We start from the raw sequence: 14,245 nt of genomic DNA, 5'->3' as shown, positions 1-14,245 counted from the left end.
TGCAGCTTTGAACTACTATTTCTTCACATTTTCAGAGTTGATGTGGATCTAACTATGTGTCTTTAAGAAAAAATCATGTACAAGTCGCTGTTAGTAGTGCAAAAGCGTGTACTATCTGAGGAAAGTGATGGAGTGGGCACTTAGATCAGAAGTTGTATAACGCGTTGGTTAGTGGTTATAATGGGGTTAATGTCTGACGCGTGAGGATACAGAAGATGATGTACTTTGGCTTGTGACGGCTCATGGATGCAGACCTTCTGCATTAACTGAACTTGGCTCGATCTGAACAAGGAATTATTACTCCACAGACACCGTGCACAGCATTCTAATCTTGTGCTCTCTAAATGCTAAACTGAACCCCACCACCCCCATTAAAATGACAAACATGAATGCCTCTCTGCTAGCCCGGGCAAGAGAAATTCTCATAGGGCCTTCTCAATCTAACTACAAAAGAGCGTAGTCTGTAATAAAATTGTGGAGGTGAAGCAGGGTCAGGAACAACAAATCTCTTTATAATAAACAGATATATTTTGCAAGCTCACGGGTAGTTCCTACGAAGAATTGAACTAATGACGTATACAATGCTTGAATTATCGACATAGATGCTACATAGTGAGCGATTTAAACCTGCTCCACATCACTAGTTAATTTTTTAATCACTTCAGCAACTTCACTCTTTTTTAGATAGAACTGAAACCGTTAGTTGGACTTTTCTGAAGTTGTAGCCGGAGTCATGCCAAATAGACCAGACCCAGACCCAGTCATAGAGAATCATCAGATGTTCAGCTGAGTTGTAAACATTTTGGCCTCTTCTATAGACTGCAGTAAGGTATATACAATATAATCCTGGATAAAGGCTAACTACATACTTCCTCCATTTCACAATGTAAGTCATTTTAGCATTTTCCACATTCATATTGATGTTAATGAATCTAGATAGATATATATGTCTAGATTCATTAACTTCAATATGAATGTGGGAAATGCTAGAATGACTTAAATTGTGAAATGGAGGGAGTACAGTTTAGTAGTGTTAACCATGTACAGCAGCAACAAGCTCATCTCAACACAAAACTATGAACAACACATCTGCCAGTATCTCTCCGTATCATCGCTTTCTGCCTGAAACTGTCTTCTTGACAGCACCAACTGAAACCAAGAACTCGTCCAGGGATGACAGGGTCTTCATGTCATCAGGGGGGAAGTAGCTCGCCGCCTTGCCCATGAGCGAGGCAAAGAGGAGTGAGAGGCCGGGCGATGCTGGAGATCGCTCGGGGAGGAACTCATCTAGGAAAGCAAAGGCAGCCAAGAAGTCGGACCGGTTCGCGTTAATCGGAGCTGCGAAGTGAGCTGGGATTATCCTCCTGAATGGCCAGTCTGCAGCGATCCTGTCGACCCAGTCTCTCACCTGCAGAGGCAGACGATTTCAAATTTTCAATGGCTTGACATTGGGAGAAATGTATGGGAAGTGTGAAATACCAAAATGCTAGTTCAAAAAATTAAGATTTTTTTTATTTTTTCAAAATAGAAATATCAGAAATACTACTTGGTGGGATCTCAGGTCATTCCACTTCAGCACTTCAATGGTATATAAAACTTGCAAGTCAGCCAGTGCAATTTTTTTAGATAATGAGTCAGACAGTGCATAAATTATGGTAGCACATAGGAAGGATGCCTAAAGCTGCTTCATATTCTAGTCTGGGCATGCAACTTTTCATGATTGACTCATTTACATACACATTGCAGGTTTGCAACTGAAAAAGGAAATGCTTCTGACTAGAGGCAGCTTGTAATGACAAGCTGAAGATATTGACACCCAAAGGATAAAATGTGTGGTCGTAGCGTCCCGTGGAAAACATTCAAGTTGTAATTCTAAGTTTTATGAATCCTATAGATCAAAAGCACAGAAGGTAATGTTCAGCCAGGTTCAGCAGATACTAGTGTATTATAGTTTCCATTCACCACATGAACATACCTTCTCTGGAACTTTGCTGAAAACAAGTGTCTTCACAATTGGGGAGACAATCAACTTCTGAGACATTTGAGCAAAACTTGCGTTTGGCTCCAGAAGATTTGAGGGACCAAGAAACAATATTTGCAGTACCATTCGCTCCCATCCTGTTGTTACACCAACAAGGTTACTGCAATGTTCTAGTATTATCAATTCAATGCGGAAGATATATGACCCTATTCTATGAAAAGAAAACATTATGCTGTAATTTTCATCAGATGCTTATGCTTTGAGCAGAAAATTAAATGTCTGAGGACAGGCAATAATCTTTGGCATTACAGCGAAGACGAAAAAAACTGAATATCAGCATTGAGGATAATACAGAGTAAAGACCTCATAACCGATATGGCGATATAGTAGGCATATGGAGTCCATGGGAATACCTCAAGCCCTTACACTGAAGCTTCACAGAGAATGGAATTGCCAAATGAGCTTCGCAAGGATTTTTTTTAGAATGTCATGCAGCAAACCAAAGAAACAGAAACAAAGCAGTGAACATTACGATTTTGTTTAACAAAGATCGTTATGCACTCCAGACCCAAAAAAGATAAACAGAGGCTGGTGCATACCGATCTAGTGTGCTACAACACTATTTCTGCTAAACCATGAGCACTATATTTCACTAGTTTCAGTCATTTTTGTTTCTTAATGAGCACTACTCTCTTCTTCTTAATGAAAAGCAGGAACTCCCCACCCTTTTCAGAGGTTACATTAAAAATAAAGTGATTCTTGTATATGGCATGGCACTCATAGCCGCAATTAGACAGTACAGATCAAACTCACTACAATCACCTTTCTGACGGTTCAGCTTATTGTCCACAACTGGTTCATCTGGGACCTCTTTTCCTTTGCTCAAAATCTTCACTGCCAAGCCGTTCTTGGCAGATGCCAGCAACGACTCTTTGCTGATACACTCAGGTGGCTGCCGAGGAACAAAAATGACGGCATCCGTCACCAACAATGTCCGCGAAGGCTTGTGGTAGAATGCCACCTCCACATAGGGTCCAATCCCTGAAATCACCAAATTCACACCATTGCACACAGCTATAAAAAAAAATTGCATCCATTTGCTGATGAAATAGAAGCTCGAATTGGTTGGTGACAGTGACGCTACCAACTTCAGGCGAGCTGAGCATCTTCTGCTCGATCTCGCCCGCCCATGGGGTGTCGTCGTCCTCGTCTTGGAGGGGCTTGGCCCGGAAGATCCCGAAGAACTCCAGCGGCAGGTTGATCGGCCAGCTCCACTGCCTGGGCGCCACCCATATCTGCGCCCTGGGGAATTTCCTGGTGAATGGCCCGAAGAAGACCTTGTGCTCGTAGGCGAAGGTCGGCAGCACGATGTGCTCCACCGGCGCGTCGAGCTCCTTGAGAAGCTGCACGGCGGCGACATGAGACGAGGCTGAATCGGAGGAGACGGGGGAGATCGGGGATTGCTTGCCTGGATGCACTCCTTGGTCGGCGCGATGGGGGCGTGCACCCAGAGGCCGCCGGACTTGAGCTTGATGACGGTCATGCGGGTGTTGGTGGAGACGCTGCTGAACCCCAGTGCCTGCTCCTGCTCGAACAGCCATATCCTCCCCTTCACCGCCTGCTTCGTTCGACGCCATTAGACACGCGCCGCCGCCGCCGCCGGAGAGCAGAAGGATTCAGGCGGGGTTAATTACCTCGGTGCGGATGGTGCGGCGGTTGAGGAACGGCCCGAGCGGGAAGGGGAACCCGGTGAAGTTGAAGTAGAACCGCTCGGCACCGCCGCGTTCGCTCGTCGTCTCGGTGGTGCCGGTGGTGGTGGAGGACGCCGAGACGGCGAGGCGCGGCCGCGTCGCCGCGCGGTGTGAGTATGACGACGGCACGGCTATCCCCCGGCGCGGCCGCAGCGGCTGCGGCGGCGCGGTGGATGCCACGGCGGCGGCGGACGCGGCCATTGTCGCTAGCTGGCTAGGCGCGTAGGCCAACCAACTCGGAGGAGTTCGCGGCTGGGAAAATTGGGGGAGATGTGGTGGTGCTCTGGGATTTGGACGTGGGGTACGACGGATGGCTGGATGGGATGACACGTCGCCGTGGTGAGTGGCTGAGAGACGCTGCGGTCCACGGATTGTTCTACAGCCTTGGGAGTTGCGCTCTAGGGCCTCGGCGGCGTCTCGGTCGGAAGCCTGGCCTGCCCGTCTCCCGATCGCATTCCACCGGAAATCCAAACTAACTAACTAACGAATGCGCGTGAGCGCGTCCATCGCGCGCGTGAACGTTTTCAGACCACGTCGCGACCAGCTGTGGGATTAGGTTCAAGGTTTAGGATTCCGGATGTGAATGAGGAGACAAACCCGTTAGTTTTCACTGCAAAAACTGAATAAAATTTTGGATATTCGTATCACGCTTTTCAAAATACTAAACAGTACGTTTCGTGCGAAAACTCTATATATGAAAGTTGCTCTAAAATATCAGATTAATTTATTTTTTAAGTTTGTAATAATTAAAACTCAATTAATTATACGTTAATACCACCACGTTCTACATAAAACAGTTAATCTTCATCGTTATCTTTATCTTTATCTTCAGGAGAAAAAAACACCACATGGAGAATTGGGCTTAGAGAAATGGTCTGGAAGGCGGAGGAGGGGTGGTTGGCGAGACTACACCGTGATCGCAAGAGACGCGCGGTTGATAGCAAGTGGTGAGCTGGTGCTGGGACTGGGACAAAACTAGACGGGCCACGCTGACAGGTTTATGCCTTTCGGCGCCGACGAGGGCGAACGGCAACATGGAGGAGGGTAGTGGTGAAGAAAAGAGCTGACCTGGTTGCTGGATCGATATTGTCGGAGGAAACTCGTCGAAGGGAGTCCATCCCTGTCGCATAGGTCAAGTTTAGGATAGTTTTAGTAAGTGCGCATGTAGTTTCTACTATAATCTCTAGTTTCTTAGGCTGCGTTCGGATCGGATTGATCTTGACTTGGCTACTTCGTTACTAAACAATGTGTTTCTTAAAAAACTTTATATATAGAATTATTTCTAAAATTGATCTCAACTATGCTACTTCGTTACTAAACAATGTGTTTCTTAAAAAACTTTATATGTAGAATTTTTGTAAAATCAAATAAATATAGTTTTCAAGATTATAATAGTTTATTATTTATATCCAAATGATCCGTCATGTTTCACGTACCAGAATAAGCTCATCAACAATATCTGTTTTGGACGAATCTAAGGGTTTGTTCAGGAGGGCTGGTTCCTGGCTCCCTCCACTTCGTTTTTCGCGCGCACGCTTTCCAAACTACTAAACGATGCATTTTTTTGTAAAAAGTTTCTATACGAAAGTTGCTTAAAAATCATATTGTTCCATTTTTGAAAAAAAAAGCTAACACTTAATTAATCACGTGCTAACTGACCGCTCTGTTTTCCGTGTGCACTGTGCTAGTTAGGATCTAGCTCCAGCGAACACACCCTAAATAATTTTAGCTACAAAATTTAGAAAAATAAACTACTCCAATAACCAAAGCTCTGACGTCCATTTTTTTTCATATGTTCCCCAGTTGTTTTCTCATATTTTTAGCTCCCTATACAAAGCCGTAAGATCCTCTGTAGTATAAAGTTGTGTTTAGTTTCTAAAATTGAGGAGAAGTTTGGAAAAAGTTGGTACTTTGAAAAAAAAGTTAGGAGTTTACGTGAATAGGAAAGTTTTGGATGTGATGTGATGTGATTTGAAAAGTTGGGAGTTTAAAGCAAGTTTGGTGTGATCTAAACAGGGTCTGAGTATCACTGGGACAGTGAGAGGTACTGGGACGATCCTGAATTCCTGATGTTGCCACAGCGTGTAGCCATGCAAAAGTCGGACGCGCCCAAACTTCGACAGGTGCACACATCGGCTCATCCCAGAAGGTCAAACTTAACGTACGGATCATTGGATAGATAATTGGAGTAGGTTGGTTCTATGATCGATCGACCACTTGGTTGGAGACAGATGCCTTGCAACGATTTATAATTTTCAAATAGTACATACTCCCCCGTTCAAAAAAACCAATATAAAAGAAAATTTGACCTCACATAGTACAACAAATTTAAATAGAGGTTTGTCTAGATTTATTATACTATAGGAGGTTATATTTCTTTTTAGGTTAATTTTTCTTTTGATGAAGTATAAACTACTACTAGAAATCAAGAAATACACACCAAACTTGCTGGGATAATACAGCACATGCATATGCTGATATGCATGGAAAGTAACGTGCAGATGTCAAACTGGCTGCTTAGTTCCAAATCGTGACAAATCTAGTAATCACAAGGAAAGGATATGTACATATACTACACATCACACCGAAAGCGACACAATTACACACAAAAAAAGCTGTAAATAATTCGTGTTCACGATTCACGAACCATGAAAAGACAGCAAGCCTAAGCTTAGGTAAAGCTACTACACGACGACGACACGCGACGCGTGCGTGCTACTGTTGCTGCACGCGCCGCCGGAGGCCGTCACTCGCGTCGGTCAGGTCAGCCGCGCACCACGCCGACGCCGACGCCCGGTCCCATCCTCATGGCGCCGGCGCCGGCGCCGAACCCGACGCCGGCGCGCCCGGCGCCGACCGCGACGCTGCGGCTCCGCCGCACGTGCGGCGGCGCCGCCACGGGGCCGAGGCGCGCGTCTTCGGCGCCGAACTCGCACGGCGCGTCCTCGTCGATCCTCCCGACCGCCACGCTGCGGCTCCTCACCGGCACGGACGTCGCCGCCGACGCCGACGACGCCGCCTGCCGCTGGGACAGCGCGCGGACGAGCGCCCCGACGTCGTCGTCGTCGCCGCCGCCGTCAACGCCACCGCGCCGCGACCGCGAGCTGAACGTCGCCGCCTGCATCGCCCCCGGCGCGAACCCGCCCCGCCCCATGGCGCCCGCCGCGTGCGTCGGCATGTGCCCCGCGCACGCCGACATCTTCCGCACGTACGAGTCGCACGCCCTCGACAGCGCCCGCACCGGCGCCCCCAGCCACCTCCCCAGCTTGCTCCCTGCCCCTGCCTCCTTCTTCATCTCCCACTCCTCCTCTTCCTCTTCCTCTTCCTCTTCCTCTTCCTCCTCCTCCTCCTCCTCTCCGACGACGGCTGCGGAGGCGGCGATCGAAGTAGACAAGCAAAACGAGGTGACGATGATTGATCAATCCAATACCGATTGAATTGCCAATCGCTTTACGGGTGCCGGTTTATATTAAACCGGACGCGGCTGGACCGATCGAACGATCGGTTCGCGGAAGGTGTGGCTGCTTGCTTTGAACCAGTAGCGCGCTGCGCCTGCGCGCACACACCAACTCATCATTTTGTAAGGGAAATACCGACACACACAAACCAGTACAAGGTCAATGGAAACCGGGAAGGAAAAATTCAGCGACCGTGAAGCGAATTATATTGTTGCAGCCAATGGGCATACTCGCTGAGGCAGAATTCGTCAAAGTCGCACGCAGTTTTGCTGGTAGAGATGCACGTCTCGGATTGGGGGCAACTTGCTATTCGTGTAGTGGTAGTAGTAGGAGTGTTAGGGCATGTACAACCCACATACAGGGGTGTGTCTTCAAGAACCTCGAAGTTATCATCCAGACGGATATAAAGACAGCTCATACAACCCACAGACAGAGGGTCTGTCTGTAAGCTATTTAATGCTTTGCATGTAGCTTTGATAAACTACAAATGCATTTGTGTATACCATTGTGTGGCTATATATTTGATATAATACTATCAAGCATGAATAAGATACACGATTACAATATTTTTTAGGAACCATAAATATAATAATTATATTACAATGCCTTTAGTCTAATTTTCTTTGTTTCCATAGCGTTGCCATATGTGCTCGATTAGATCCTTTTTTAGCTTCCTATGTGTTGGCCGAGCTTTGATAGCGGAATTTCTACGAAGTACCTCTGTGAAGCATGGATCTGGTGTAACGCCCCGATTTTCGTTCGGGTTTAAAAATCAATTAATAATACATTTTCTAGAAATTAAATAAAAGTTAAATCAATTTATCCAAGTGAAATGTTGGGAGAATTAAAATTTTCCCTTAAAAATCATTGGCCGGGAATATTTTGTAATATTCTTTGTGCCCTAATGTACTCTCCGGAATTTTCCGTGAATTTTCGGAGCTCGAGAAATAGTTTTAATAGCACAAAGGTCATTGCATCAATTTAAATAAAAAGAAAACAAAATAAACTTCCCCTTCCTCCCTTTCGGGCTCGGCCCAAAATCCTCTCTCCTTCCCCTCCCGCGGCCCGGCTTGCCTCCCCTTTTTGGCGCAAGTCTGCTTTTCCTCCCTCCCGGCCTCCCCTCTCACTCAGGCCGACAGGTGGGACCCGTGGACCCCACCTGTCATCCCCAACCTCCGGCCAGCTCCAACCGCCGCCCACGCCGCCCACTCCCTCCGCCGATCCCGCACCTCCCCTCGTCCCAACCGGCGTGGACCCGAGACCCCTTCCACCTCGCGACCACATCCCGCCCCACTCCCCCTCTCTCCCCGCGGGAATCAACGCCACGCCGAGCCGCCACACCCCCACGACGCCGCCCCACTTCCCCTCGAAATCCGCCGCTCCCCGGCCCTCTCCTCGCCCCCTTGAGCTATCAAATCAATCCCCGTGGACTCCTCTTCCTTTTTCCCCGTTTTCCCGAGTCCCCCACGCCCTCTACCGAGCTCTCCACGCCGATCCCCTTCGCCGCCGCTCGCCGGCGATCTCCAGCCGCCCGCCACCGCCGCTCCCGTCGCTGCCGCGCTGCGCCGCCACCACCTATAGCATCACACCACCCCACCGCACCCCGGCATCCACTCCATCTCCCTCCTCCACCGCCGGAACCACCTTCCCATCGCGAGGCCGAGCCACTACCGCCACACACCGCCTTCAGCCGGCCGCTGCCGCTGCGTTAGTCGTCGCCGCACCTCGCCGCTTGCGCCGTCGGCAACGCCGTGCCAAGCTCTACCCCGGCCTCCGCTCCGTTTCCCCATTCCACCACCGCAACCACCCTTCCACCGTGCATCCCGAGCCACCTCCACCATACGCCGCCTCCAGCCGTGTGCCACCGTCGCCTTAGCCGCCGCCGCGTCGCTCCGTCTTCACCTCTCGCCTCGCAGCGCCGTGCAGCACCTCGGTCACCGTTGTTCATCGCCGGAAACCCACCGGAACGTGGTACCTCTCGGTCGCCGGTGAGCCCCACCATTCCTCTCCTCTCTGGCGTGGTATTCTCGCCGCTCCGGTCGCCTATTTCCCTCCCTAACCGCTCCAATAATTTCCCTAGGTCTTGCCGGCCCTCGGCCGCGGCTCCGCCATGGTCGGGCGTCGTCGGACCGCCGTTCCCGTCGCCTCCCGTGTCGGCCGCCGCCATCCTTTCCGCCGCCGGTCGCCTCCCCATGGTCGTCCCGTCGCCGGCGCTCCTCGGTGAGGACCCCCTTCATCTCCTTTCCCTTTCCCCTCTTTTCGTCGCCTCCCGTGCGTGCCGTCGCGCCGGTGGTCGTCGCCGGCGACCATCGGGCCGTGCGCCGTCGCTCCCGGCCGGCCGACCGGTGAGCTGGCTCCCGCTCGCCCGTGGCCGCCCGATCCTCCTTCGGGGCGATCTGGGCCGTCCACGTGGCCTTCCCGTGCCGCCCGCGTCGGTGCCTCTGTGGCGCCACGTCGGCGCCACCTCCGCTAGCCGTCCGTCGTGGCCGCCACGTGTCTGCCACGTGGTGCGCCCGCGGACCAGCGCATGCGTGGACTCGGTCCACGGTGCGCCCGCCACCCGTGAGTCACCGTCAGGTGGGGCCCGCTTGCCGGCGCCACCTCTCCCCCGTCGGATGACGTCATAATTGATTTAAATTGCGCAATAAATCGGTAATAATTCTAGAAATTCATTAAAATGGCTCAAAACCTTCTAAAATTCATATCTAATTCATTCGAACTCCGAATTGAGCCATTCAACTTGCAAAATTCATCTAAAATTGAGCTCTACATGTTTGTTTACTTTTTATGTACTGTTTTCTTGGTGTTTATTAGAGTTTTTCCTCGTTTTGCGTGCCAGCGTGTAGTTTCCGTCGTTTCGGAAGTCCGCGGTCGCGAGGAAAAGAGTTCAGAAGATCAAAGTGAAGAAGCAAGGCAAGTCACACATTCTCCTTGAGCATGTTGATCCCAATTTATAAATGTTTTACCGTTTACAAATAAATATGCATGTTTTGCTAATTACATGGGATCAGGGTTTTCCTATCTGCTCGCTTGCGCCATGTTTACTTGATATCTGTTCTTTGTCAACCTTGGGTAATAAATTGACTAGCTTGTGTTACTTATGTGACCTAGCTAGAACTATATGCTTAGCCATGCTTAATTACCACTAGCTCAGTCGATGGGATAATTGCAGTATTAGACATTCTAGTATCTTGTTGAGCTGCGTGCTCGAGACATCTGGCCATGTTTTATGGTCGTAATTATCCAACTAAAATGCGACTGAATGGTGGGCTGTGGATGCATGGTTTTGCGAGTCGCACCCATAGCAATTAAGGACCGGTTCACGGGAAACCCTGGAAGACTTACAGCGCTTGCCACAAGCGGGAATGGGTAACTGCTTGATCTGAAGTATAGCTCGACCCTTTCCTAGGCACCGGTGGCGAGGGTGGGCGTGATGGAGTTGGGTCGGCCGGGGTGTCCGGTTGTCCAGCTGCCGGATTCACCGCGGCGCAAGAGGGGACCGCCCACTGCCTTTTGAGGGGTGGGGGTGAAACCTTAGCGTGGTGTGGATGGTTAGGGGAGGGTTATGCGAAGGGTCTCGTCACAATCACTCGACATGGTGACGTGTGCATCATGGGCACATGATGACGCGGTGACATGTCGGTGGGTTGTGTCTTGTGGGTACAGTTGTGCACCTCTGGCCAGAGTAAAACTATTCGAATAGCCGTGCCCGCGGTTATGGGCGATCGACCAGATTCACCGTGATTAGTCTCACACCTAATAAATCGACCCAATGCACTGTAGTACAGGTGGGTTGGTTGGGCCTGTTCAACGTGGTGTAGCGTTGATCAGTGGAGATTTAATATTACTTTAATTACTCAACAGTTTTACTGTTTTGCTCAATAAAATGTTTTACAACCGCCTTTATGCAAATAGCCACAAACCGTCCTTGTGTTCCCCCTTGCACGTCTGCATCGTTGGTGTGGCTTGCTGAGTACGGTGGTTGTACTCAGCCTTGCTATTATTCCCCCTTTTCAGAAGTGTAGTGCTTCTGAGCTGAAGATGGAGTTAGAGGACCAAGGCTCAGACCCCAGTTGAGTTTTGCCTGTGGAGTGGAGCTGAAGCCCCGCTAGGATCGCCTTTTTCCGCTGCTGCTGCTTTTGTTTCGGTGTGAGGACTAAGTGCCTCTTCTGTAAGTATTTTACGCTTTATTTACGTTTGGAACTGTTTATTACTTGTCGTTTTGTGTACCCTGGCTGGTCCTGGACAGGGATTTAATACACAAAATAGTCTGGAAATTTGGGCTAAATTTCTGGGCGTGACAAAGTGGTATCAGAGCCAACTTGACTGTAGGTTGAGCCAAATGGTCAAACCGTAAGGACAAGTTTTCTGAAAACCCTACTTGCAAATTGTCTCCTCTCGCCCTTCGGCATTTCTTTGTGAAACGGTTTTTCAAAATTCTCCTCCCAATCTCTCCAATTCTTTTAGTTGTCAAACCTAGAGGACCAGCTGTCAGCTTCATGTCTGTTCGGAAGTCAAGTCAATTCGAGCCTCAAGCTTCGTGCAAGGAGCGAGAAGATCAGTTCAGAGTCGTCGTTCTGCGAAGATCAAGTGGAGTTTTCCCGAAGTTGACCTAAACCCAATCTTTCCCAGAAGAGTAGTTCCGTTAGCTTTCTAGATCGTGTGTTGTTTGCTTGTGTGTAGGGGTATGGTTTGCATCATTGGTGGGGATGCGACCATACTAGGTTGTTTGCTTAAGCAACTTGAACAATAAAAGTCTACTCACAACATAACAGTAGGCAAGTGGTTTAGTACCTTATCTTTAGCAACCCCTCTCTTCCACCTCTCTTCCGTCCTGGCAGCGGATGGTCAGTGTCAGAGATAAGATCAATTAAAGTCACCAATCAATGGTTCAGTTGAAAGCTACAAGGTATCCCAGTGCCAGAAGAACCCTGCTCGTGATCAACATTTGGTGTCCAAGATTAGATGATGGATGTATTGATGCGGGAGATGCAAAGCTCGATGCAAGGTCAAGTGTAGCGGAAAGAACTCCAGCAGTAGTGTGTTGCAGTCAAGAGTCAGTGTGTCCATGAGCTAAATGAGAGTCACTTTTATGTGGAATTTCCTATCATCAACTAAGGGTTAAGTTCCAAATCTTGTCGGGGTGAAAGTGCATCGCCATTGCTTCAATTTGATGGACCGATGAAGTTTTCAGTTTTCAAAGTCAGGGCTCTTTGTAAATCAGAGAAGTGTTGGCTATATTTGAAGGACAACAGTTCAACTGATCCCAGCCACGCGGAAGTAAGACTACTCCCTGTAAGGGGGTAGGTCTCGGAGAAGAGTTTTGCCTCACTTCGTCGCTGTTTTAGTTGAAGGTTCAACCAGTGCCGCAATCAGGGTAGCACTTGAAGAAGCAAGTTGCAAGGTATCAGAAGAATTAAGCCGATCCCCGGGCAACCGATTGAATTCTAAGGTACACCCATGAGGCCAGTTCAACCGCTTAGCTTAGACAGGTCAAGCAGGTTTCCTGGATTTACTTGTCATTTGAGTTGGGACCAGTCCAAGCGGACATAGGGTAAATGATTTACAAATGCCAGATTCAATTTTCATCCTCTTATAGCCAGCGTGGTGAATTCTCAGGTTACCAAAATTGCCAACCTCAACAGTTCAGTCCAAGATAAGTAAGTTTCAGGAGTATCCGCAGTTCTGGCCTAGGTCAGTTCAAGCAGAACCAGTCGGTCCAGTTTTGGCAAAGCAAAGGAACAGAAAGGTCGAATCCAGCCAGTGCAATCGTGCAGGTTTGATCAACCAGTCAATCAATCAGTTCGAAGCAGAATGTGGCAGTTCAATGTGCAGATCAGTCAGACCGCCCACCAGCACCGGCTTTCTTTCTAGCCATCCCAGAATCTCGGGACGAGATTCCTGTAAGGGGGGTAGATTTGTAACGCCCCGATTTTCGTTCGGGTTTAAAAATCAATTAATAATACATTTTCTAGAAATTAAATAAAAGTTAAATCAATTTATCCAAGTGAAATGTTGGGAGAATTAAAATTTTCCCTTAAAAATCATTGGCCGGGAATATTTTGTAATATTCTTTGTGCCCTAATGTACTCTCCGGAATTTTCCGTGAATTTTCGGAGCTCGAGAAATAGTTTTAATAGCACAAAGGTCATTGCATCAATTTAAATAAAAAGAAAACAAAATAAACTTCCCCTTCCTCCCTTTCGGGCTCGGCCCAAAATCCTCTCTCCTTCCCCTCCCGCGGCCCGGCTTGCCTCCCCTTTTTGGCGCAAGTCTGCTTTTCCTCCCTCCCGGCCTCCCCTCTCACTCAGGCCGACAGGTGGGACCCGTGGACCCCACCTGTCATCCCCAACCTCCGGCCAGCTCCAACCGCCGCCCACGCCGCCCACTCCCTCCGCCGATCCCGCACCTCCCCTCGTCCCAACCGGCGTGGACCCGAGACCCCTTCCACCTCGCGACCACATCCCGCCCCACTCCCCCTCTCTCCCCGCGGGAATCAACGCCACGCCGAGCCGCCACACCCCCACGACGCCGCCCCACTTCCCCTCGAAATCCGCCGCTCCCCGGCCCTCTCCTCGCCCCCTTGAGCTATCAAATCAATCCCCGTGGACTCCTCTTCCTTTTTCCCCGTTTTCCCGAGTCCCCCACGCCCTCTACCGAGCTCTCCACGCCGATCCCCTTCGCCGCCGCTCGCCGGCGATCTCCAGCCGCCCGCCACCGCCGCTCCCGTCGCTGCCGCGCTGCGCCGCCACCACCTATAGCATCACACCACCCCACCGCACCCCGGCATCCACTCCATCTCCCTCCTCCACCGCCGGAACCACCTTCCCATCGCGAGGCCGAGCCACTACCGCCACACACCGCCTTCAGCCGGCCGCTGCCGCTGCGTTAGTCGTCGCCGCACCTCGCCGCTTGCGCCGTCGGCAACGCCGTGCCAAGCTCTACCCCGGCCTCCGCTCCGTTTCCCCATTCCACCACCGCAACCACCCTTCCACCGTGCATCCCGAGCCACCTCCACCATACGCCGCCTCCAGCCGTGTGCCACCGTCGCCTTA

At 50.0% G+C, this 14,245-nt stretch overlaps 2 protein-coding genes across 2 annotated transcripts; both read right to left on the bottom strand.

The window, feature by feature from the left end:
- Positions 1-787: 787 nt before the first annotated feature.
- Positions 788-3,970, bottom strand: LOC4339294 (uncharacterized). The gene is made up of 6 exons (XM_015782137.3): positions 3,676-3,970; positions 3,450-3,599; positions 3,126-3,384; positions 2,804-3,022; positions 1,976-2,118; positions 788-1,408 (listed from the first exon to the last, which is right to left on the bottom strand). Exons 1-6 carry the CDS (start codon positions 3,931-3,933, stop codon positions 1,109-1,111), a joined length of 1,329 nt encoding a protein of 442 aa, XP_015637623.1. The 5' UTR covers positions 3,934-3,970; the 3' UTR covers positions 788-1,108.
- A 2,262-nt stretch (positions 3,971-6,232) lies between these two features.
- Positions 6,233-7,167, bottom strand: LOC9267896 (uncharacterized). Its single transcript, XM_015783282.3, has one exon. The coding sequence runs from the start codon at positions 7,025-7,027 to the stop codon at positions 6,497-6,499; it is 531 nt and encodes a 176-aa protein (XP_015638768.1). The 5' UTR covers positions 7,028-7,167; the 3' UTR covers positions 6,233-6,496.
- Positions 7,168-14,245: the final 7,078 nt, after the last annotated feature.

The sequence above is a fragment of the Oryza sativa genome, chromosome 5 (genome assembly GCF_034140825.1).
Source record: "Oryza sativa Japonica Group chromosome 5, ASM3414082v1".
In the NCBI taxonomy this organism is placed as follows: Eukaryota; Viridiplantae; Streptophyta; class Magnoliopsida; order Poales; family Poaceae; genus Oryza; species Oryza sativa.
This window is presented reverse-complemented; position numbering and strand designations above follow the sequence as displayed.